This window comes from Cnephaeus nilssonii (genome assembly GCF_951640355.1).
Source record: "Cnephaeus nilssonii genome assembly, chromosome: 17".
Lineage (NCBI taxonomy): Eukaryota > Metazoa > Chordata > Mammalia > Chiroptera > Vespertilionidae > Cnephaeus > Cnephaeus nilssonii.
Genome location: NC_137088.1, coordinates 26,492,328 through 26,518,351, shown reverse-complemented (window position 1 = coordinate 26,518,351; position 26,024 = coordinate 26,492,328). Strand labels below are relative to the sequence as shown.

At 39.1% G+C, this 26,024-nt stretch overlaps 1 protein-coding gene across 2 annotated transcripts in view; it reads right to left on the bottom strand.

Annotated features, from left to right (window-relative positions):
• Positions 1-252: 252 nt before the first annotated feature.
• The window catches only part of DNAJC13 (DnaJ heat shock protein family (Hsp40) member C13), a 112,206-nt gene continuing 86,434 nt past the window's right edge, over positions 253-26,024 (bottom strand). The window contains exons 43-57 of one of the 2 annotated variants that reach the window (XR_013814810.1): positions 25,130-25,246; positions 23,592-23,769; positions 21,761-21,852; positions 19,870-19,969; positions 18,652-18,726; positions 18,328-18,440; positions 14,325-14,494; positions 14,120-14,162; positions 13,557-13,730; positions 11,456-11,635; positions 11,030-11,170; positions 9,214-9,357; positions 6,490-6,589; positions 758-1,098; positions 253-651 (exon numbers count right to left, since the gene is read on the bottom strand). Coding sequence is in view for 1 of the 2 variants with exons in the window: in XM_079794542.1 (XP_079650668.1) it covers positions 992-1,098; positions 6,490-6,589; positions 9,214-9,357; positions 11,030-11,170; positions 11,456-11,635; positions 13,557-13,730; positions 14,120-14,162; positions 14,325-14,494; positions 18,328-18,440; positions 18,652-18,726; positions 19,870-19,969; positions 21,761-21,852; positions 23,592-23,769; positions 25,130-25,246 (1,734 nt within the window). In the remaining variant the exon portion in view is untranslated. Of the gene's footprint in view, positions 1,099-6,489; positions 6,590-9,213; positions 9,358-11,029; positions 11,171-11,455; positions 11,636-13,556; positions 13,731-14,119; positions 14,163-14,324; positions 14,495-18,327; positions 18,441-18,651; positions 18,727-19,869; positions 19,970-21,760; positions 21,853-23,591; positions 23,770-25,129; positions 25,247-26,024 lie in introns of both variants that reach the window. The other variant, XM_079794542.1, reaches the window with a different exon arrangement.

Sequence of the window (26,024 nt, the reverse complement as noted above, 5' to 3'; positions counted from 1 at the left end):
TCTCTCACACACATTATTTATTAACAGCCCGACCCATTCCTGAATACTGTATGAAAAATAAATGAGACACTGTCTATTCCTGGAAAGTTAGTTATGGCTAAAATATTAATTAGAAATTATCAGTATGTCACTGTGGCTGTATGAGGAGCTGGGAATGTGAGGTAAAGTCTGTTCTCTACCACTGCTAATTCTGTCTCAGAAATAAAGGTATATGAGGCAATCCAAGGGAAAAATTAAACTAGAACAAATATATCTCATTAACAAAGCAGTCAATTCCCTTTATTTTAAAATTTTATGTACACATATGAATGATCTGTATAATGTACATTCAATATAGAAAGTTTTATATATTTGATAATGTATAGAACATTTCACAATTACACTAATCTCCTACCGAACATCTTGACATCTGTTCTTAAATTTTTTGCTCAAGCTCCTTTCTCATTCAATTTGGAGCCAGTTGTACATACGATGTGGACTGTGAGCCTCGGGAGGGGACCAGGGAACAGATGCAGGGACAAGCCCTAATAGTGTTCGACCATGAGAGGCGGCCAGCCAGGTGGACTCAATTCAGGAGAGGAAAATGCCCTTTTCCAGGAACGAGTGACTTAGCCCAATTTCTGTAGACTGTAGTTCAACCTCACAGTCACACTAATTCAAAAAAAAAAAAAAAAACATTATAAAAACTAGGAAGGTTTTGTCTTTTTGATTCACAGTCTTGTAAACAGATATAAAGGAGCAAAATGTGCTTACATACATCAAGAAAGAAATTCTTGGGTACCCACTTAGGTTGATCCACAGAGTGCTTTCTTATAGTGTGATACAACTGGAATCACTGACTTTTCCTAAATAAAAATATATTCATAGAAAAAGGAATAACACTGTCATGAAATCAGGAGGAAGGCAGTAAGAGTTTGCTTCAACGTATCAGCTGGAGGAATGTGGACTGGGCACCGACTGGCCTTTCAGTGTAATGTCTCTCACGAAGATTTCAAGTCTGATAGCCAAGGTCGCCTGCCTCATGGTCTACGGGAGGCGGCAGGTTAGACATGACTGACGAGGATGTGCCTGCGGTAAGGTAGCCAGCAACTCCAGGTCCTGCAAGAGAGAAAGGAAAACACACACCTTCTAGAGAGCACAGTCACATGGAAACTGGGACCTTTATAAAAAGTTAGAACCCCATCACAAGAAGCTGATGACCTAAGAGAATTATCTAAAGACACAACTAAGTCTTAACAAATAGCTACATAAACCATGAAAATGCTGCTGCCTTTACTATGTGACAAAGTTAAAAATGATTCCAAAATTTCTGCTGGACAGTAACACTGCTGTGGAAATATGGAAAAAATTTCCCTCCTCACATCTGGGAAGTTGTTTTTCAAAAAAATCCTGGGCACTGAAGGATGGCTATGTCAAATATTAAAAAAGGGGGAGTGTGACAAACAGGAAAGAAACTCAGTCCATCCAAAACTCACACTTGATGAAATTCGCAACAAAACAAAACACTTCTATCCATCAAGTTAACCTATTTTCATTTGGTGCAAAAAAAAAAAAAAAAAGCTATTATAACAAGTAACACCAAATGAACAAGGGTTGTTCCACCAATGTCTCAGAAAGGAAAGGCAGGCTCGGGACATGTATGAGTCAAAACAAGAGTGCTCCGTACTCCGGGAAAAGGCTCACGAGTTTAGTTCATGGTCTGCCTGGACTCTCAGTGTCTCCGCTGCATGAAAATGCTCTCCCGCCAGCCTTCATCAGGATGTGTCCTGGAAGCATGGAATGGCTGTAGGCCCTCTACTTTCTCTTAAACATGGCAGACATTTAATCACACCTGACTCTGCACAAACTGTACAGAGTACTTTACTTACAAGACCCACTGTAGCATAAAACGAAAACTAAGCAATACTTTTAGTGGAAATTATAGGAAACAAGGCAAACAGCTAGAGAACATTGAAGGGTTAGGACCAGAAAGGCAGTGGAAGTGGCATGCATTTAGCAAAATGGTTCTCTACCTGCGTCAGAGAGCTACACAGAAGTTAGCAAGCTGCCTGGCAGAGCGGATCTAAAGCCCGCTCCTGAGGTGAAGGGGGCTGCTGCCAGTTAGAAGGGAAGGAGAGACACCTGAGGGGAAAAAAGAAATATAAGCAGCAAGGGAAGTTGTGAGGAAGTGCAAACAGCAGAGCAGTTTGATGGGGACTAAAGCATAACAGGGACAGATGCAGGAAAAGGGGCCCAATTCAGACCACCTTGTTTTTCATCCTTACAAGCATTTGCTTGGCAGATGTGAAACGGCTTGTTCCGCTGAGCCGACCCTATTATCTTGCATGTGGCTACTGGGCCACAGACAACAGCCTGGGGGAGCTGTGACATGCCACGCAGGTACTTTGGCCCTCAAAACCTTCAACTCAGAAATCTCAGAAAAAGAATTTCCCCTTTTAAGGCCCAGCAAACCTGCCTACCAACCCCTGCCTTCCACAACCAGGACAGGGGCCCCCCACGGGTGGTGCAGCGCGACAGCACACTGCCCACCGCGCCCATCACCCTATCGCTCTTGGGACCTCAGGCAGCAGTGAGATTACCAGGAAACGAGCAAGCAGGTCTCACCAAAGATGCGACCCTTAGGACTAAAACCCTCCACACTCCAGAAGGGTGTAATTCCCGAGCACTTCTGATTGTGGGCTCAACTTGGTTCCCATCAAACAAGTAGATCATGAGACCAAATCATGAATGGTACGTACAGAAAATGGACTAAGGCTGTGGTCCTCAGCTGTGGGCTGAGGCACAGGGCAAACGCACGGGACACTGCTGCAGGGTTTTAATCTGAGATAGAGGCATCTGCTGGACACCATACCAACAGCGTACAAGGTGTTGGACATAACTACTTAATACACTTAACTATTAGCTTTCCTTTTGGTCTTAGGGAATAGATGGAAAAAATGTGAAATGAGAAAGTTTGGGAACCTCTGGGCTAAAATCTAAATTGTGAATGATGGTCTTGAAGGATTATCCAGAATACTCTGGCCCTATCACCTGCCTCATTAGGAAGACAGACTAATTGCAGAATATTCTGTAAATGAAGTCTGACGCTCTCCCTCACAGCGCGGCCTCCGTGAGGATGTGTCTGGTGTCCAGGGGCTAGGCGTTACAGTCTGGCCACGAGCACGGGACAGACGGAGTGCTCTCCAGCAAAAGGCAGGAGGACAGAGGAGGGGTTGCCAGAGACTCAGCAGGTGGCAACAATGTGCAAGGCTGTCGGACTTAGAAAGAATGAGGAAAGATGGGGACTTAAAGACCACCACAGAAGGGAACTGCTCATGACGGAGCAGTGGAAGGAACATGAGCTTGGTGACAACGAACACGGGCTTCTCGGCAGGAAAAACAGAAAAAGGAGGCTCTGCCGCAGCAGCACTGACTTCAACGAACTGACACTGACCTCGGGTCCTTCCTGACAACGCTCATACTGGCTAACATCGCCAACATCCTGTCTTGGACAGGAGTGGAAAAAAGCAAAAGGTAATAAAAACCTACTCTGCAAAGTACTAATGGACTGGTTTGAGGAGAGGCCCAAGAACTGTACCCTCTGTCCCTTTAATGACCTTAGGAAGCCAAGTTAACTGTCCCACATGTCTCTAATTAAATAAATATGCACGAGTAAAGTTTTTTCCTGTCCAATTCTAGCTCTTACATGTTGACATGCCCGCAGGCTGCAGCGGTGGCCGTCAGCATGGTCACGGTGACACCAGGCCTTTCCAGGCTGAGGGTTAGACCGTCTTCCCATGACTGGATCTGTGTAAAACTTGCTGCCCCTTGAGCAGCCTAACAACTTCGAAGAAGTTTGTAAATAGCAGCCTTTCTTCATCCCTAACCCTCCCTTCACACCCTGCAACTCACAGCTGCTGCTCACACCTCATTTCAGAAGCCACCCTGGGATCAAGTCAAAGGAAAGGCACAGATAGGAATCCTTACTGCCTGTCCTTTTCTATATATGTTAGGGGATTTGTATGAGGGTGAGGACCAAAATGGTTTCTAAAGGAAGTCTAGGTCTCTGAAGATAAACCCCTAGCTCTTCTGTGTCAGTAGCAAAGACCATTTGCAGTCTTTTATCACATCCAGTCAAATCAATGAATGTGAACTAGAATGGAGAACAGAAAGACTAAAAAGAGGGCCCCCTGCAAGGGAGCTTACAATCTACACCTTACAATTTTTAGGCCCAATTTTAAACAAGTTTACACTTAGGTAGAATAAGGCAGATTTTCCCATCATAACATCCCATATACAAAGTAATGACTGCAATGCCACAAAAATGAGTCTGTAAACTTTAGGAAAAAGAGTCTAAAGAGGTAGTTTTTGATGTTCCTAACTAGAAGCTATGGCTCTATCCCCAATTTAAGAGAGAATGTGGAACAGAGCACGACCATATTCCAGGAACTTCTCTCCATGGAAAGCAGAGGACAGGGGTGGAAAAGTCGAAGGGAAACCTGTGGCACTCTGTTCCTCAATGTGCAAACACCACCTGCAGCCAAAGCACCACGTTTACAAATTGTAGGCTCTGCTTAAGAATTCTAGTGGATTAATATTAAAGTGGTCACAATGCGGGGTGGGAGGGTGGTTGTATCACAACCGAGTCGAAAATTAAAACCAAGCAAAACTTTCTCCCAAGTCCTCACTTCTGAATACTCAAGATTCAGTCTTCATGATGTATAATCTTTTATACTAGCAATCAGGATGATTAAAACAATTACACTGGTGTGAGAAACACTAGATAATAATCTTTTTCTCTCAATTTACCCCCATCATCTCTGATTAGAGGAGGATTCAGTGCTGACATTTTTAAAATATACCGTTGAACCTTGAGAAGTGAGGGGTTAGGAGTACCGACTTCCCTCACAGCTGAAAATCCAAGTACACCTATACCTGGCCCTCCTCATACACAGACCCCAACCTTGATGTTGACCCTTGAACAACATGGGTTTGAGCTTCCAGGAGCAACTGTAAACAATTCACATATAACTGGACCTGCACAGTTCAAACCCACACTGTTCAAGAGTCAACTACAATTTCAGGCAGACGGCAAGAACCACCTCATATTCTTATGGTTAATTTCAACTGAAAACTTTTATACCAGAAACTATATTTCATTTTCAGCATATAGCAATACAATGCTGGGACTTCCTTTTTAAACAAAAGCCAATATGAAAATGAGTATTGTAAAATTATTCTGCAATTAGTATGTCAAATGGACAAATGTCCTGAGCTTCAAAACTGCATTACCTTTTGATCCTTAAGCAATAAACATCTTTCCCTTTATGGTACCCAGATATTTCCTCCCCTGAGAGGACTATCCAGAAATATTTATTAAAAGTACAGATGAATCACTAGAAACGTAGAAGAAAAATATTTCACGTATAAGTGTACATATTAGAAACCTCAACTTCTTTTGACAGAAATGGAAGGATGATACCACGTTTCTGATTAGATATTTCTCCACAATTTAGTCTATGCCGAAACCGGTTTGGCTCAGTGGATAGAGCGTCGGCCTGCGGACTCAAGGGTCCCAGGTTCAATTCCGGTCAAGGGCATGTACCTTGGTTGCGGGCACATCCCCAGTAGGGGATGTGCAAGAGGCAGCTGATCGATGTTTCTCTATCATCGATGTTTCTAACTCTCTATCCCTCTCTCTTCCTCTCTGTAAAAAATCAATAAAATATATTTTTAAAAAAATTTATAGTCTATAAAAGCCTAATATGCAAATTATCCCCATGGGAGTTGAACTGGGAGATCGCTCGCTCTCTATGATGTGCTCTGATCACCAGGGGGCAGTGCAGAACAAAGGCCCTGGCCAGCAGCCAGCAGCTAGGGAAAGGAGGCTCAGGCTGGCAGCTGGAAGGCCCTGATCAGCACTGATCACTGGCCAGGCCTAGGGACCCTACCTGTGCACAAATTTCATGCACTGGGCCTCTAGTGTTTAATATAAACATTTTATTTTATTTTTTTAAATATATTTTTTGACCTTTTTTTTTTACAGAGAAGAAGAGAGAGGGACAGAAAGCCAGAAACATCGATGAGAGAGCAACATCGATCAGCTGCCTCCTGCACACCCCCCACTGGGGATGTGCCCGCAACCAAGGTACATGCCCTTGACCGGAATCGAACCCGGGACCCTTGAGTCCGCAGGCCGACGCTCTATCCACTGAGCCAAACCGGTTTTGGCTAATATAAACATTTTAAAATAGCCATGCTCCAAATGTAACCTATGACACCATTAATTACTTTAATTAAAACTGAGCAGAGTACATGATCCAGTCAGCACACAGCAGGTCACATGCTGTCCAGAGCTGAAACCTGAGGTCACTGCATGCCCACAGCACCTCCAGAACAGGTTGAGCTTAGGAAAGCTTCCAAATGCTATTTGTGGTCTAGTCAGGGCAAAAGGAAGGTCCAAGTGGCTTCTGCCATATGTCTTAGGGTAACCAATTAGGTGGGATTTACCTGTGAGGTATCCTGCTGTTTGTGAGTCAGAAATAAATAAGTCATGTTTCTGATCTTTGAAGGCACTCCAGACTGAAGAACGAGACAGGATTTCATTTACCTAGGGAAGGAAAGGAAACTCTTTCAATATAAATAAAGTAAGGGCTGGATATTGAAAGACAGAACTAAAGAGAAAAGTAAACTTCCAAGACAAAAGGAAGAAGGCCAGCTGAAGTAAAATCAAAGATGGACTAAAACCTAGCATCCCGCAAACACTCTATACCAGGCACATCTCATTAAACCAGACACAAAGAAGATCCAAGTCAGCCTTCCCCCTTGGACTCTATTATTTGAACCTACAAACTACAGATCTGTATGTAATTTGGCAGGAAAATTTTCTTGTTATAGAAACAACTGTCAGACAGTGTGGTATGGGCTCATGAAGGACTACTGAGAAAGGGACATGGGGAGAAGATGCTACAAACTCAAGCTAAAACTTACAGCTAAAACTCAGCAGTCTTTCAAATTGCAGGTTGTGACCTATTAGATGGTTATGAAATCAATTAAGAGGATTGTGATCCACACACTTCAGAAAATAAATTAGGTTCATATAGAAAGCATCTGAGTATCACATGTAAATGGATAAATAGTGTTCTGTGACGTATACACACACACACATGCACACACATCTATATATATAAAAGCCTAAGTGACTGTTCGTTCGACCATTCGACCAGTAGCTATTATGCGCACTGACCACCAGGGGGGGAGATACTCAACGCACAGGCCATGAAAACATGGAACAGATTGATGAATCTCAGAGGGGGGAGGGCGGGAAGAGATTAACCAAAGATCTTATATGCATACCAGAGACCCAATGCATGGATTCTTGTACCAGTGGGGTCCCTCAGCCTGGCCTGCGGGAATCAGGCCGAAACCAGCAGTCTGACATCCCCTGAGGAGTCCCGGATTGCGAGAGGGTGCAGGCCAGGCCGAGGTGCCCCACTGGTGCACGAATCCGTGCACTGGGCCTCTAGTATAAGTATAAATAACATGTGTGTAAATGTCTACTGATATAAGATGTATTTCTTTCTGTGTGACAGAGATTTTTTAAAAGTTTAGGATATTCCAATTTGGAGATTATCTTTTTATATCAATGTGCACATCAAATATTTACTGAGCACTTTGCATGTGGCATCAGTGTGCACAAGATGAGAAAGACAGCCTGTCTTTGAAATGCTTACAGTCTAGCAGGAGAGACAGCAGCAGATAATGTCAGGGTAAGCATAAAGTAGAGCTGCACATGGGGCCATGTGAGTCCAAGAGATTCCCTTCCCGCCTTGGAAAGAAGCAATAGTGCAAGTGATTGGTTGTGAAGGTGGTGGAGGAGCTCCTACTTTGGAAACTATCCTACTTCTCTCCTTCCCTTGGAAGTGGAAGGTGGTGTCAGGGTTACTCTGCTAATTTCATCAACAGGAGTCCTGAGACAGGACAGGGGAAGAGAACTGCCTGCATATGGCACACAGGCGTGGCTGTGCTTGGCATTCAGAGCACCCACAGGCAAGCCTGTCCTTCATCCCAAATACTTTACATAAACTTATAGTTAATGACTGCAGCAACACATGTTCTCTCTCCTTTAATATCATTTTAAATTGTTCAAATGGTGATACTGATGGAATGGACAATGGCATAAAAATGTTTCTTTAGTTGGAACACACAAACAGTGAATAGGTTCCTTAAAGGAAAGCTCTAAGTCAATTTAAACCTATAAAAAATATTGGTAGGTAAAAACAATCCAAATGTCCATCAACAGATGAACGTATAAACAAATTATGGCATATATACACAATGGATGATTACTTAGCCTGAAAAAGGAAAGCACTGATACACGCTACAACATGGATGAACCTCAAGAACATGTAAGTGACAGGAGCCAGACACCAAAGATCACACAGATTTCACTTAACATGAAATAACTGAAACAGAATTCATAGAAAACAGATTGGGGCTCCCAGAGGCTGGTGGGAAGGAGAAATGGGGAGTCACTACTTAATGGGAACACACCAATTAATTGTTCACTTTAAAATGATTAATTTCACGTTATCTAAATTTTACCTCAACTTAAAAGAGAGAGAGAGAGAGAGAGAGAGAGAATATTAGTAGACAGGGCTATGCAGTAACACTGAATGAGGAACTCCTCAGAAGCAACTTAACCAATGAAACCAAAGAGGAAAATTAAATTACTGAATGGGCTTGAAATCAGCATATGCATGAAGTATATCTATGTAACAACAACAACAAAAAAAGAAAACCAACACTTTATATGTGCTAATAAAGAAAGAAGATGAAACTAAATTGATGCTCTGTATCTTTTATATGGCATTATGGGATGTTTCATGAATGTGATTATCACTATCCAACAATAACTCCTAGAACTGAAAGTTAAACTTCATCAATACTAAATACTTATTATTCTTCATTGCTGAAGAATTTCAGCATTTTTCTTCCTGAAATGGACAACATGCTGTTAATACATAGAAAAAGAATCTTCCTGGGCGACTGCAGGAGTGTCTGGTTTGTGTTTTTTCACTGGTTAGAAGAGAGCCCTGCGAGTCCATCCTTGGTCTTGTGATCAGCTTGTAACAGCCAACAGAACCACCCGTGTGTGTGGAACCCGAGCCAAGACCCTGGGCTTTGAGAAGGCCTTGCTGTAACTGGCAGATGAGTCACCCTGTGCAGACTCACCTGTTCTCCATGCTGCAGGCTTCGAGTCATGGCCTTGAGGGCTTTAACAATCTGAGCCTTAGTGGCTGCTGGACTGTCCAGATTTTCGAGGCCAATGCCTTCAAGTAATTTCAAGAGGTACGGGACCAAATCTGCTTTCAGGGCCTAGAAGACAATATAATATTAAGTATATGTATATGCTGAAAAAATGTAAACCATCCACTGAAGAAATAATTTCACCCCTGGGGCCATACCTGCATTATTTTAATGCCAGGTGAAGAATTTTTAAGTATTTAATGATAATGGCATTCTTATTCAGTAAGATTTTAATCCAGACCATCAACTATTCTAAATACACACTGATTATTTTATTTAATCTTCCCATGACATAAGCACATTATTACTGATGGAAAAAAGTCAGTGCACAGAGGGTGAAACATGCTGATAGTCACAGAGCCAGCAGTGACTGAATCTAGAGCTCGATGTACAAAAGCAAAGCCAGAGCTTTCAGCCCTGCACTGGGCTGCCTCCTCTACTGACATTACACTAATGGGCAACAATATTTGAAGTGTCTTAATATGTTTTTCTCAAAACATCAACCTTTGCATTCATCATACATTTCCTATCAGTCTAATAAAAGCCAAATAACACCCTGGTTTCACAAACTTTTCGATGCCTGCTCCAAAACTCAAAGGTTAGAGGTGGAAGTAATTAACATTAGTGAGTATACCTTTTTACCAATATTCTTATAACAACCCTGTGAGGTAGTCATAACTTTATTTTACAGATGCGGAATCTGAGCATTATGAGGTTAAGTATCATGCCTGAGGTCACAGAGCCATCAAGTGGTAGAACTAACTCATGTTCTTTCCAGAACAAACCCTCCAGGCCAATTGTAACTGAGATGAACCCAGTACCTCTAACTTGCCTAAATGAGGAAGAGGAAATTTGAGGGGAAAGGGGGCTGGGAGAATAGGAAGACCACATAAAAAAGATGTAGGGCCGTGTATTCAGGCTAAGGATGTCAGATATCACTTGGGTCACCTGGCAGATAATGAGAAACTGTTAAAAGGTTTTATGATAAAGAGTGACCCAGTTATATTAAGAGTTATATTTTAGCCGAAACCGGTTTGGCTCAGTGGATAGAGCGTCAGCCTGCGGACTGAAAGGTCCCAGGTTCGATTCTGGTCAAGGGCATGTACCTTGGTTGCGGGCACATCCCCAGTAGGGGGTGTGCAAGAGGCAGCTGATCGATGTTTCTCTCTCATCGATGTTTCTAACTCTCTCTCTCTCTCCCTTCCTCTCTGTAAAAAATCAATAAAATATATTAAAAAAGAAAAAAAGAGTTATATTTTAGGAAGATTGCTGTCATAATGCTTTTTAATTTCTTGTATGTTTTTTGTTCCTTCAGTGTCTGTCTACATTGACACCCAACAAGTCTTATTTTCATTAGGTGGGTAGTCTATTTGAAAAGGACAAACAAAATCTTGGCATGTTTCTTAAATAGGATTTAAGAAACAAAGGAATGAATAAACAATAAAATTTTCCAAAAAGGATACAGCAAATTTTACAAAACAAGCTAAGGATAAATGCTTAGTAGATAACCAAAACTTTAAATTTAAACATTGGTAAGATGTTTGGCAGCTGCCCCACCTTGTCTGGGTACATATACACTTGTGCCTGTGTATGTGTGTGTATAAAATCATACATGTACAACCCACAAGTTACCTCTTCTGCCAAACCTCAATCAGGGACACCAAGCAGTGCTGTGAAGTAAAACTTTTGTGTCTGGTATGTTTGCTTTCCTAAAACAGTGCTGAATCTGGAAGTCACTTACTTGTGCTACTAATTCACTCTGCTCCTTCTGAAACATTCGATTAATTGCTTCACAGGCTAGACCAACAATATCTGGTCGCTTTTTCATTCCATTCATCAGTGGACCAATGGTCTCTAAAGATGCCATGGCTCGAACACACAACTAAATGCCCAAAAAGAGATTGTTACAATACTTTATACAGCACAGTAAATGCCATAAAAATAAAAGACATGAAAAATCTATATTCAGTTCAACCTTAATAATGAACTGAATCAAATTCAGTCTTCTATTAATTATATCATTAAACTGGCTTAAGAACTACTACAGTACCATGTAGCTCAGATGCAGAAAGACACACAGTAGGAAAGGGATTCATACCACACTGGACATTAGGAAGAGGAAGCATAAATTCCAGAACTATAATCTACTAAATGGATTCTTCAATACCTCATTTTCAGACAGGGCATGGATAACCCGAATGGCACTCTTAGGAATGGCATTGTTTCTATGATTCATCGCCTGGATAACTTTGGGAAGATGGCCCAACGGTGGGACTTGATCAGCCAGCTGAGGCTGTGCATTGAAGAGACATACTGTAGCCATCGTCAAAGTTTCCAGGGTTTCTCCCTAGAATGTATAAAACAAACAAACTATAAAATATTGACACAGTTCTAAACATCCTTCACAATTATTTGGTGTTCAAAACTAGGGATCCACAAATTCTATGTACTGATACTTGAAAACTGATTCACAAATCTTATAAGAACAAACTTCCCCATCTTGATAAAAGGCATGAATTCAAAGGACTTTAAGAATGTCATAGCTCCCGGCCAGTGTGGCTCAGTAATTGAGCATAGAACCAAGAACCAAGAGGTCACTGGTTTGATTCCCTGCCAGGGCACATGCCCAGTAAGGGGCAAGCAGGAGGCACCCGATTGATGTTTCTCACAGATGTTTCTACCTCTATATCCCTCTCCCTTCCTATCTCTAAAAAAATCATAAAAAAATAAAATAAAATAAAAAGAATGCGGTATCGCCCGACTGGAGTGATTCAGTGGTTGAGCATCAACCAATGAACCAGAAGGTCATGGTTCGATTCCCGGTCAGGGCATATGCCTGGGTTGCAGGCTCAGTCCCCAGTGCAGGGTGTGCAGGAGGCAGCCAAATCAATGATTCTTTATCATCACTGATGTTTCTATTTCTCTCTCCTTCTTCCTGCCTCTCTGAAATCAATAAAAAAATATATTTTTAAAAAAGTGATATCTTAATCTTAGCAGCCTTTCACTGGGCAAGGTCACATCTCATTGCTATTGCAGGTGTAAGGTAGTACTAGAAAATTTTAGATGTTATAGAAATGTCAGTATCAGAGATCAGTTTCAGGAAAATGAAGAATAATGAAGTGTTTTCCCCAGCTCCACTAAAAATCTTACTATTTAACATGTCAGGTTGCCATAATGCACTTTCTATTGTTCAAAATGGATTGTAAAGACATATTAACATACCATTATATGCAAATATACATACATATACATAACATAGCACATCATAAGTAAACATGGAAAATGGGATGTGCCAAAAAGAAAAGTGACATAGGAGAAAATTGTAGTGTGTTTTTTCCCTTTCCAAGTTTCTATTTTGAAGATTTCATTATTTAAACAAGCTATATGTAGTAACAATCCCAGTAAAGAGAAAACATGACTCTGGAAATAGACATATGTAAATATTTCTATACTAATATAAGTTTTGCTAAACTAATAATTTCTAAATGCTCGACACATGCCAGGCATTATGCAAACTACACCACATATATATCAAAACCCATTAAAATCTCAGCCTTCGTGATGGTGCTGTGATTACTCAAAAATGAGGCAAATGAAGCCATCATGAGGTATTACTCGAGGTCACAGAGCTTAGTCAGTAATAGAACTCGAACTGGAGTTCAGGACCATCTAACAAGACAACTCGGGCTCTTAATAACCTCTCTCTATAGCCAGCTTCTAACAACAATTATGTACGTACCTCAATTATTTTCAATCTTTACAAATAACAGAACCTTACACATTATCAGGATTTCTAACTCACCAAACCAAGACCAAGGCTACTTTCTCACAGGCAGAGTTCACCCCTGGAGTTACTACTCTCTTGTCCATTTGTGTAACTAGGTCATTCCTGCCATATATGCAAAGCTGAGTAAAGAACATGGCCTAGCAGAGCACTTCCATTTAAGTTTCTACACTGAACATTTAGGTTTCTCCTTAAAATTATACAGGCATTGGTAATGGGATGGCAGAAACCTTCTTTCCCAGCTTCTCCAATGGTCAGAAAGAGCATCTTCTCAGTACAGACACCTACCACTGTGGTTCAAAAATAACCATTTTACCAAGGACTTTCACTTTAGAAAATGCCGAAAAAAGATGGGCATATTTGAATTTAAATGTGGCTGCTATATTGAAAGAGGCAGTTAATTCTTAATGCACAGTCAGTGAGGAGCATGCTGTAACAGAAACACTCAGTGTCTTTAGCAAACTATGTGATGACTGAAGCTTACATGAGGATTGTTCTTCTCCAGGAGCTCAGTTAATTTTTCTAGTAGTGCAATAAGAAATTCTCTAGGTTTTCTTAGAACCCAAGCTGGTTGTGCAATAAAGATTCTCAAGAAAACTCCTCCAACAGCAAGTTCACCCTCTGCTTCTCCAAACACCACAGTAAAATCTTCAGGCAACTTGAAATAGAGAAAGAAGCAGAGTCAAGTCCTTGGTCATCATTAGTTGTACATTACTCAATATAGCCAAACTCTATTAAAGACATCATTATGAAATTAAGTAGTTCTTAGTCATTAATATAATAGATTTATAATTATAAGTTTTATTGTCTCTTAATAAAATTCAGAAAAGGTGGTTTGATTAGCTGCTTACTTTAAAAATGAGTATTCCTAGTTTTAGGTTTAAAATCTTATTTGCCAGAGGAAGTAGCTGGCCTTAGCTGGCCTGTCCCTCCCAACTCTACTTTAATGACCAAGTATCTAAGAGGTTGGCATTAAACTCAGAAGAGATTTTAAAATATAACAACAAAAAATGCAAAATTCCTTTCTCTGAATGAAAGTATATTTACCTTCCAGTTTACATCTGGGTTGTCTCGCTGATTTTTAAAGTGCCTTGGGGGGAAAAATGGGGATGTTAAACTTCAGTCATAGGATACACTTTTATTAGCCTTTAGAGTAAGTCTCAGAGAGAGCTGACAATGGGGAAGACATATGCCCTTCCCGGTGATTTTACCTCAAGGCCAAACAAAGGTTATGAGCCATATCTTTACTTACTCTAGCATCATTTCTCTAACTGTTGTGGATACTTTATCTCTGGAAGTATCATTCCAAATTAACTCTGGATTTTCATGAGTTCCTTCAAAAATATGGACAGCAGCTTCGGGGCTGTCTCTCATAGCATCCATGAAAACGCTTGGCAGAAATTTCATTAATGTAAGTCGAACCTATATGAGGAGGTTTGAGAAAAACAAAATAACCTATTGGAAACATCTCAATATTTCACTTGTTTTATATCTCTCTAAGATAGACTATTGCTGTAATTTGTGTTATGGCTGACATTAGCCATCACTATTATCCAAAAATCAAATTGGGTCAACAAGTAAATCTCCGTTTATGCAAAGGTAACTTTAACAAGCCTCATTATGATCTGCTCCTACTTACCTATCTAGTGTCATTTCCACGCTCTGCCTCAAATTTAAGAAACTAAGAAATTCAGTATCCCTGGTGTACAAAGTTCCCAGACCACACCCTTCCCTTCGGGACCATGCCCTGCACGTGCCCTTCCTTCTGCCCAGAACACCCTTAGCTGGCCTAGCCCTCCCAACTCTACTCCATGCTCCCCACCCTCAAAAATAAATTTTTCTCATGCTTTGTGTCCTACGAGTATTTTTAGTGCATTTATTTTGCTATACCATGTTTTATATTATACTGTGTCTTTTTCCATAAAGGATTTTAAAAGAAGCTTTAAAAAAACACACATCCACACAACTGAAAATTAATGTGAGGCATAGTAAGTACAAAAGCAAAGTAAAAGTTGGGAAGGTGAGTTTCTTCCCTCAGGTCTTCACATTGTTCTGTCTCCTTCCTGTCATTCAAGTCTGTGCTCAAATCTTGTCTTCTGGAGACTCCCCCCGCCCAGGTGTCTTGCTCACTACTCAACAGCCCCTGACACACAGATACTCAAAAAATGTACTTGAATGAATGAGACTAATATGAAGTCAGTACACAAAGGAAACATTAAAAGCTCTGTACAATTGCTAGTGAGAGACTACAAATTTGTCTCTGAACCTCCTCGCAGCCAATGAACTAAAGGAAACAATGTCAGTTACATGACAAAATCTATAAAATAGGAAGTATGTCACTTTTCTTGATGATGACAGAATTCAAATAAGAAGTGATCACTTACTAGTGTGTATACACTATCAGACATTTAAGTTAAAAAAAATTTATATAACACAAATCCTTTGATCATACGCCTTCAAGTTACTGTCTATGGCTGCTTTCCTGTTACAAAGGCAGAGATGAGTATTTGCAAGAATCGTATGACCCACAAAGGATAACATATTTACTATATGGCCCTTTATAAAAAAAAGTTTACCAGCCTCTCCCTTACCTTACACCATGTGCAAAGATTCACTCAAATGGATCTAAGACATAAAGACAAGATCTAAAACTATTAAAATCTTAGGAGAAAACATGGGCAGGGATTTTTGTAACTTTGGGTTAGGCAATGATTTCTTAGATATAACATCAAAAGAACAAGCTACAGGAACAACAAAAAAGATAGTTTCAACTTCAGAAGACACCATAAAAAAAAGGAAAGACATCCACAGAATGGGAGAAAATATTTACAAATCCTATTATCTGGTAAAGAATTGGTATCCAGACTATATAAAAAACAATTACAACTTAAAAGTAAAAAGACAAATAACTCAATTAAAAAAATGAGCAAAAAATGTGAACAGATAATTCTCCAAAAAAAGATGTACAAATGGCCAATAGGCATCACTAGCCCCCAGGAAAATGTAATTCAAAAACTGCGAGACACCACTTCACCCCACTAAAGTGGCTATAATAAAAAAAGACATATAACAAGTGTCAGAGAAGATGTGGAGAAATTACAACTCTCACATTGCTGGTGGGAACATAAAATGGTGCAGCCACTTCGGAAAACAGTCTGACCGTTGCTTGAAACGCTAAACTAGTATTACCATATGATTCAGAAATTCTACTCTGAGAAATAAAAATACCTACCCACACAAAAACATGTCAAAAAATGTTCACAGAAGCATTATTCAGAATAGCTAAAAAGTAGAAACAATCCACATGTCCATCAAATGATAAATGGAAAAACAAAATGTGGTGTATCTACATAATGGAATTATTTGGCAATAAAAAGGAATGAAGTACAGATACTTGCTACAACATGGATGAACCTTGAAAACCCTATGCTAAATGGCAGAAACCAGTCACAAAGGGCCACATGTTGTATGATTCCATTTATGTGAAATGCCAAGAATAGACAAATCTATGGAGACAGAAAGTAGGTTAGTGGTTACCAGGTTTTGGGAAGAGGGGGAATGGGAGTGATCACTAAAGAGAATGTTGCCCCACCTCCGGGTTGAAGAAGAAATTCCAAAATTGATTGTGATTGCCCAATCTATAAATATAATAAAACTAGGAGCCCAGCATGCGATTCAAAATTGCGCAGCGCCGCCCACCCTCGAGTCGCAGGTCCAGCCCTGCCTCCCTCCCCAGGCCCCGCAACAGCCGTGGCTGCGGCTAGTCCGGCCCTGCCTCCCTCTCCGGCCCTTGAAGATCAGGCCCTCCCGCAGCACAGGTGCGCAGGGGCCTCTGCCACCCCGCCCCTCCTCCTGTCCGGTCGACCTGTTACGGCGTCCCGGTTAATTAGCATATTTCTCTATTATATATATATAGATCACTGAATTGTACACTTTATATTTGAGAATTGCGTGGTATGTCAATTATATCGCAATAAGGATGTTACAAAAAAGGGAAAAAAAGTTTACTGACCCCAGTTCTAGAATCTCTTGCTAACACTTGTATTTTTCCTATATAGAAAATTTAAGTATAAATATATTCATTTCAATAAAATTTGTTCATGTATTTCAAAGGTCAAAAAAATTACTGAAGAGTTCAATGTCAAGAGCAGTACATATTTATTTTAAATACCTAAAACATTATTTAAAACATTAATATTAAATATTATAATTATGCACTACCCAATTCTAGCTTTAAGAAAACTCAATATTAAATATCAATATTCATACAAAATATTCATAGACCCTTTCTATAGGCATCCTAATATAGTCTTCCTCAACTCATCAACCCTGCTGATGACAGACTATTAACCTTATTCCCAAAGAACTGTTTCAGGTCTTGTGACAGAGTCTCAATACCTAGATTGTGAGATCAGGAAAGAAAATAACTGAATCCAGCTTGTTTTACTGATGTAAAATCAGACTCTGGAAGTGGGGATCCAGGAGCCTTTAGCTCATGGTGTTCCCACATCTCTGCTGCTTGGTCAACTGGCAGACATGCTTCAATTAGCACTATGTCTTAATGAGCTAATAACAGCAACAGACTTTGACTCAGCTGTGTCTGGATAAATTCTATTTAGAGGTATCGTCTGTCATAACCTAAAGATACTTTTGTTCTTTCTTTGAGGGAGATAAGCAATTTATCATCATAATCCAAACTCTGTCTTAACCCTTTGCACTCGCTTGCTTTTTTCTCGATTCCTTTATTCTAATGCTAACCGTGTTGAGTCACACTCAATATCCGAGTGCTAAAGGTTAAAACTTCTCAATTTCAGCCCTGGCTGATTTGGATCAGTGGATAGAGCATCAGCCTGTGGACTGAAAGGTTCCAGGTTCGATTCCGGTCAAGGGCATGTGCCCAGGGTGCAGGCTTGATCCCCAGTACAGGGTGTGCAGGAGGCAGCTGATCAATGAGTCTCTCTCATCATTGATGTTTCTCTCTCTCTCTTCCTCTCCCTTCCTCTATGAAATCAATACAAATATATATTAAAAACAAACAAACAAAAACTTCTCAATTTCAGTGCAGGCTTTCTTGACCACAGTTTTTCTCAAACTAGTAATTATAGGAACAATTTCAGTTATGTCAATCTTCGAACTTTCACATCATCATTTCCTTACCCTCACCTTCTTGGACTTTGGTAAACTTCATGAAATCAATACCAAAGTGACAGAGCTTTAATAATTAATTTCTTCCCAAGAACGTATTCTATGCTCACCTTTGGACCTATTAGTTTATCTGCTGTCATTTTAGCAAAAAGTTCCGCTGTTTGGGCTCGAACCTGTGGATGTGTTGAATTGCAGAACATATCTAGTAAATAAATCAAAGCTCCTATGAAAGAAAAAAAGAATTAGTATTTATACTATACATAAAAAATATAAATTTTTAAGTCAGTAGAATTCATTTTCAACCTTATTTTAACTCAATGCAATTGATATTTTTTAAAACCACCAGCCTTCTAAAACATTCTTCTAGTTTATAAACTATACAAAGTGTCATCATTATTGAGCATTACTGGATGAGAAAGCACTCCATACATTACCTTTTGCCATTGCTTCTTTAATTATTTTTGTACTTGATGTCAAAGCATAAAGAGTTTCCAGAACAAGCTGGCGACCTGCAGACGAAAAGACGTTTCAAGGAATGCATCACCAGTAAGCTTATATTTACTGGGTATCAATTCTGTGTCAGGCACAGAACCAGCGTATCACACTTAGATCTTCACAATAACCAGTGAGACAGACATCATCATGGCTTATTATGAATGAGGAAGCTGAGGCCGGGTTTAACCAGTCCATGGTTTCACATTCAGTAAGTGGCATAGCTCGATTTTGTATAGAGGTCAATCTGATTCCAAAGTGCATATTCATAACCAATATGTTTGTCTTCCTACCTCATTGTTCAGAGCATAAACAAAATTTTCTCACATCCTGACACCTGAGGACACTCTGATCAGGCATCTAAGATTTTCACTGGGTACTATTATCTCAGAGAAATGAGCAGAAAGTAGCAGTTGCAAGACACTATTTCAATCTAAGACCTAACAGCATCCTTCTGGACATTCTGTGCAGCTCCCACTCCTTGTGATGGAATTATACTGGGCTACTGGACTTGACTCTTCCACAGCCAATGACAGACAGGTGACCAAAGAAGTAAACAGTTGGAAGCTGCCTCGTATTAGGCTAAGACTAAAACAACAAAGGCTGATTATCTGGAGTGAGCTATGTTACCATGCAGGAGAACAATACTAATTAGTACGTGCTATATTAAAAAAATCAGCTTGGTGTATTTTTTAAAAAATGATCTCATTTTCTTGGCAACAGCCTCTATCAGCATTAAATCAGTAAAGAACAAATAATGAAGAATTCAATTCCAGGCTAAATACAGGGTAATTTTTATCTTAAGCACTTTTTTCTATCATCCAAGACCAATTATGCTTGTAAATAAACCATGGGATATTAGCCAATCCTCAACTGCTCATGGGTAGCTTATACTTAGCAAACCTGTTAATTTCCTTTACTTGGAACTCTCTCACATCCAACTTTCAACCTCTGACATGGGAAATATGAAGTAATTTTAATCATTTAGTGGAAAACCATAACTAGGAAGACAAATCTAACATAAAGAATACCACTTAAAATATTCTGAAACTAAGTATGGACAATGCCACGTCAGAGGCTTTGTGTCATTTGTGTAACTGCGCCCCTCCATGGGTTGGCTGTGCTGTGGTTTCTAAAATACCACTTGTGAATATACGTACTTGATGGTAATGAATGTAGAAGAGCCAATAAATTGGACAAAACCATTGATTCAGCAATATTGTTGACACAATCTTGGTTCGATGTCACTATATTTACAACCTGTAAATTAATCAACAGGATATTATGATTTTTGGAAATAATTTCTGACCTAAATAAAATGAACTCAATTTAGCTAGACCTAAATAAATTTAAGGCTTCACAAAAGTGAGAAAAATATTTGGAGGACAAAATCTTTAATATTTAGAAAATAGTTTAATTTTAAAGATGGGCTTTATTATTTGCTCTTTTGAGAAAGAGTAAAAATGCTAATGCTCATATCCATATAATGTACATTAGCTTCCTACTAATTTAGAGGTAAGAATTAAATATAATGACCTAACAAATATTTTAGCACCAATTCACAATCTTGAGGCTTATAAGAAGCCTTCAGTCCTACATGCTCTGGAACTATGGTAAGTGCACTGTTTTCCAGTTGCAGACTTGGGGTAGGAAGATGATGATCCTCCCCACTGGGACTTTGCTTTTAGAGGGAGAAAGTAAATGTCTTTAGGGCCCAGCACAACAGACTGTCTAACTTTCCATTCTGGAGAAATGTGGCATATTTTTCTTTCAAAGAGGATGACTTCTCAAGCCTAACTTTTATGGTAGACATCTAAAGATTAATGTCACTTAACTCGAACCATGTGGTCAGTACCTCAATGCAAAGTATCATCCTATCTAATAAAAGAGAAACATACAAATTGACCGTACCTTTGCTATGCCCACAAGCCACGCCCACCAGCCAATCAGGGCGAGTATGCAAATTAACCCAACCAAGATGGCGGTTAATTTGCATATCCAGATGCAGAGCGAAGACTGAAGACAGCAAAGAAAGAAGCCAAATGCTGAAGAAGAGAGCGAAGCTGCAGAGAAGCAAGCAAGTGTGGCAGGGGAGAAGGGAGGGAAGCAGGCGGGGTGGCAGAGAAGGGAGGGAAGCAGACGGGGTGGCAGAGAAGGGAGGGAAGCAGGCGGGGCGGCGGAGACTGCAGCAGGAAGCCCTATTGCAGGAATCTTCCTGCAACGGAGGCCTCTAGTAGATTTAATAATATTTATTTAAAATGTTACAGGGTACTTAAAGAAATTAAGTTCATAAGCATGCATTTCAATTAAAAGAACATGCTTGTTGCCCTAGCTGGTTTGGCTCAGTGGACAGAGTATCAGCCTGTAGACTGAAGGGCCCCAAGTCAAGGGCACATGCCCAGGTTTGGGCTCGATCCCCATTGGGGGGCATGCAGGAAGCAGCTGATGAATGTTTCTCTTTCTCTCTCTCCCTTCCTCTCTGAAATCAATAAAAATATGTGTTTTAAAATGTTTAAAATTAAAAGAAAAGAACATGCTTGTTAATAAACTTTTTGACTAATTTAACTTTTTTTTTTTAACCCAATCATAAACTCATTACTGCAGGGCTAAATTTGGTGTTTGTCCTTTCTCTGGAACACAAACCTAGTGTGTAGCCAGCAGAGTACCCTGATCTCAAATGTCTCTCTGTGGGGGACACAGAAAGAATCAGAGAAACCCTGACACTTTTTCTTGATTCCAAACATCCGAGTAAAGTCAATTTTTAAACCCACACTACATGACAATATATAATGCATTTCAATGCATAGCAGACAATGACTACCGAGTATGATCTTGAAAATGTTATGACTGCATAACATTTGCTCTTCAAAATGAGTAAATTAATTCAAACTTTAAAAAACATCCACACTTGACTTAAAGACAAAATGGAAAATAAAAAACAACACAATAAACATGTAAACTTCCATTCAGCTTCAGATGGTGATTAACCAAGGCTCACACCATACATAGTAAGTGGCGGGAAAGGCAACATGCTTTAGTACATTTTTTTACCTCCAAAGCCAATTGCTGCACTTGACCAGCTCCATGGACTCGGAGAAGGGAAAATATTAATTTAAAGTGCCCAATGCATTCACTTTCAGAGCCTAAGGAATAAGAATAAAATGTTATTCTTTTATTTCTAAGAAATGTCCTAAATTTCAAACATTCAGAAAACCAATACACACTATCCTTTACTGCCAATTATAGGTCTGTTAAGCCTTTCTCAATATTTGTGATATGACGTGAGTAAAGTATCTCTAAGCCACAGTAAGTATTAGGCAAGACTAATCTATTAGAGTTTCTTATGTTCGTTTTGTTTCCATTTCCATCCCCACCCCCAGCCTCAGACTAAAATCAAGAAATTTATCAGAGAACTCAAAAATAAAAGTTATACGGTGGTAATTATACTCTTTATCTCTTGACCTGAGAGGTGCTACCCTACTCACCCCAGCCTAATTATATTTTGGGAGAGTGTGACATCATTTGGCTTTTAATTAAGACTGAGTTAGAACTCTGCCACCTGAGGACTACACTACAAACAAACAACTGATATGCGTATTACAGGGATACTTGTGAAAATATGTAAAATTTATTTCCATTCCTACCTACCTCAAACCCCAATCTCACATATTCACTCCCATCTTGTCAATAAAACAAAACATTAAATATTAAGGTTTTGTTCAGCATGTCTTTCCTTTTATTACATGGTAGTAAAACATGTAGTATAATTTGTAATCTTTTGAGGCCCCATAATTCACCATGATCCCTCAACTTAAAGGATCTGAAAATATTCTATAAGTAAGTTGCTTTTAAATTCATTTGTAAACCACTTAACAGGTAACAATTATTACAAATACATCAACAACACATAAACCATGTTTCTAAATTACAAGTGAGCATGTGATCCTGATACATGAACTTTATAGATGCTATCAAAACAGTTTCTGTGCAAGCCCTTCCTCTATTTTTGTTAAGTTCCAAATCAATAGCCTGCTTTACTGCAATTATTTGTACCTAATACACCACTAATACCATTCTACTATGCCAACTACAAACAATAAAAAAAGGTTTTCCTCAGAGTATATAACACTGCCTTTAATAACATCCCAATGTATACCATGGAAATGACTAAATTCCTAAAAACATTTCATTACTGTTGTTTTATTGGACTAATTTGTTGGCAATAAACAAAAAGTCAGAATTTTAATAGTATTATTACATATATTGAAAAGAGCAAAAAAGTATCTGGAAGATAATTATTAATGGTAACATAAATTCCATTTGTATTAAGTTTTATATTGTATATTTGTTATCAAAGCTTATATCAGAAGAAGCATTTAGATTTTCATTCATCTGTCTCCCCTAGAGTCAGGCAAGAGTGATGATGTTTTTGGAAATGTCCTCTTAAAGATGTTTAAAAATGAAAAATTTCACATTTTCATTATTTTATATTTCATACACCAAACACTTCAGTTTTTCAAAACTATGAGTGTCCATATGCATATGGCATTGTATTAAGGACCAGAAGAGACAAAAATTACATCAATTAATAAATCTAATTTAAGCACTTACACTTGGTATATCAACTTATGTCATCAATTTGAAATTTTACACTATCAAGTGATTCTACCTTTTCAACTCACTGAGACTCTTATAACCATGGTGCCTTGACCTATCTTTCCAGCCTACTGTTTACAGATAAAAATATTATGGGGTCAAGTCCTCTTAAAGTTATGTCAGGTATAGCATTATAACCAAGTAATTTTCCCTGATAAAACTGAGAACTGGATTTTTCAGGCCCTCTATTATAAGGACCTAACTGATCAAGGATACAGTCACACACCTGGATTATATTTTATGACATTTCTCAGAGCCTCCAAAGCCATTTCCACTCTTGGCAAGCGGTCTCCGTGTTGTTCTGACTCCACTTTTGCAGCATGTGTGATAGCCATGAATGTGTGGAGGTACTGGGCCTGTGAGCCTATGTAATCCAAGAGACTTGCAGCAAACGCTTTTGGAGCCTAAGTTGAGAAGAGATCTATTTAAAGACATGTGTGCCTTCAGAAATAATGTATAACAAAGACTCCATAGCAGAAAAACAACCAACCAAACAACAACAGCAAAAACTCAAGATACTAAAGTGACTGTACATACACATAAACATACCCATGGATTAAAAATGGGAGGAAAGCCCTGGCAGGCATTGCTAAGTGGGTAGAACATCATCCTGTGCACTAAAGGGTCATAGATTCAATTCCCAGTCAGAGCACAACACAAACCTAGGTTGTGGGTTCAATACCCGGTCGGGGCCTATACAGAAGGCAATTGATTGATGTTTCGCTCCCTCTCTTCCTCTCTCTCTCTAGAATCAATGGGGGGGCGGGGGGGGGGGGAGGAAGATGTCCTTGGATGATGACTTAAAAACAAACTGGGGGAAGGGGAAATAAAACTCAGTCACATTATGAAGTGTTTCTCAACATTTTCTGTCCCAATACATTAGAGCATTAGAGATCAAATATACTCCCATGAGAACTTCAGTATAACAATGCTGAGATTACAGTATCATTTATCTTTACCAATAAAAGTAATGAATAACATTAGATGTAACTTCTACAATTTGGTTATATTTTAACATTTTAAAATTATATATATTTAGAATATAAATTCAAAGGACAGTTTTCAAAGGGATTTTGAAAATCACTCAATTCATTCTGCTTAACAGCTAAATAATACACATTACGGTTTAGTAAACCTTTAGTAAGGTTTAAAAATTCCTTTTCTGCTAAGAGCAAAGTCTAAAACAAAGCTTCACTTCTTCCCTCCTTAAAAACCAATTAATCACCAAATCCTCCTTGCCATCCTCTCCAAAACAAAACAAAAAAAACCCTATAACAAAATATTCCTACACAATCTCCAAGCACTAAGAAGAAAAAGAAGCTCCTCAATTTGCTTCTGGAACTGACAAGCTGATGTGACCCCAATCATTAAAAAAATAAATAAATAAATACTTGTTCTCCACCTGTATTTTCTTATTTTCATCTATTAACTGGCCAGAGAAGGATATTCTACATGATGGAGTTGAGTGTGCAAGTGGCCTTGCACTTCCATGAGAGACTAGTTAAGTTGAAGGCATATAGACATGACAGTAGGATATCATTATGCATAACATAAGGAACAGCTGGGCAAGGAATAACTTACTACTGAATCCACAAAATTAAATTCTTCAACTTTCAAAATAAAGAGGCTTATACATTATCAATGGTCACCCCATCACATAGCCAGGCTGGTATAAAGCATTTGGCAAAGAACAGGAATTATTTCTGTGTACACAGTGTGGTAAAAATGGGCAAAAGTATCAGACAAAACTAATAGAGAGCTTACCTCTAGCTGGAAAGTAGGGACTTCATTATACACCCTAACAAAAATCTCGCCTACAATAAGTTCTTTGGCGTGATCACTATAGACAAATTCTGATCCGTAAGTTTTGTCACAATCACCCTTAAAAGAAAAAAAAAAAAGACTGTTAGATATGCATCAGAATCAAAAGTGTCTGGATTATAAATCTATCTACATATTCAATTTAACAACATCAGATAAATAACTTAAAAGACCCACTCATTTTTCAGAGGGAAAAAATGTGGTGGGTTACAAAGACAGCACCCATTGCAATTGCAATTATAAGGTTTATTAAGTAGTAATATGGACTCTGGAATGGGTCTAGAGTTGTTATTTTCTAGTCAAAGACTAATATTATTACTCATTTTAAAATTTCAAAAGATCACAGAGGTCAGCCAATGAAGTGTCTTAGAGCTAGTGTTCATAAAGCAAGTATGACACTTGGTTCTTCTCACTCCATTCAGCAGGCATTGGGCCTAGTCAGATGTAGGGTGACATTTTTACTGGTTTAAAAAGTAATATATTAAATGAAGTGCTGTCTAAATAAACAGGTTAACAAATCAAGAAGGGTTTCCATTTAAGAAAAAGTAAAAAGACAGAAAAGAGAAATGGGAAAGCCCTGGCTGGGAGGCTCAGTTGGTTGGAGTATCATCCCATACACCAAAAAGGCTGCAGTTGCAGGTTCAATTCCTGGTCAGGGCGTATACCTAGGTTGTGGGTTCGATCCCTGGCCGGGGTGTGTATAATAGGCAACCAATCAATTTCCCTCTCTCTCTCTTCCCCTTCCTCCCTCCCTCCCTCTACTCTCTCTAAAAATCCATGGGAAAATATCCTTGGATAAGAATTAACAACAACAACAAAAGTCAAAACCCAGTCATCT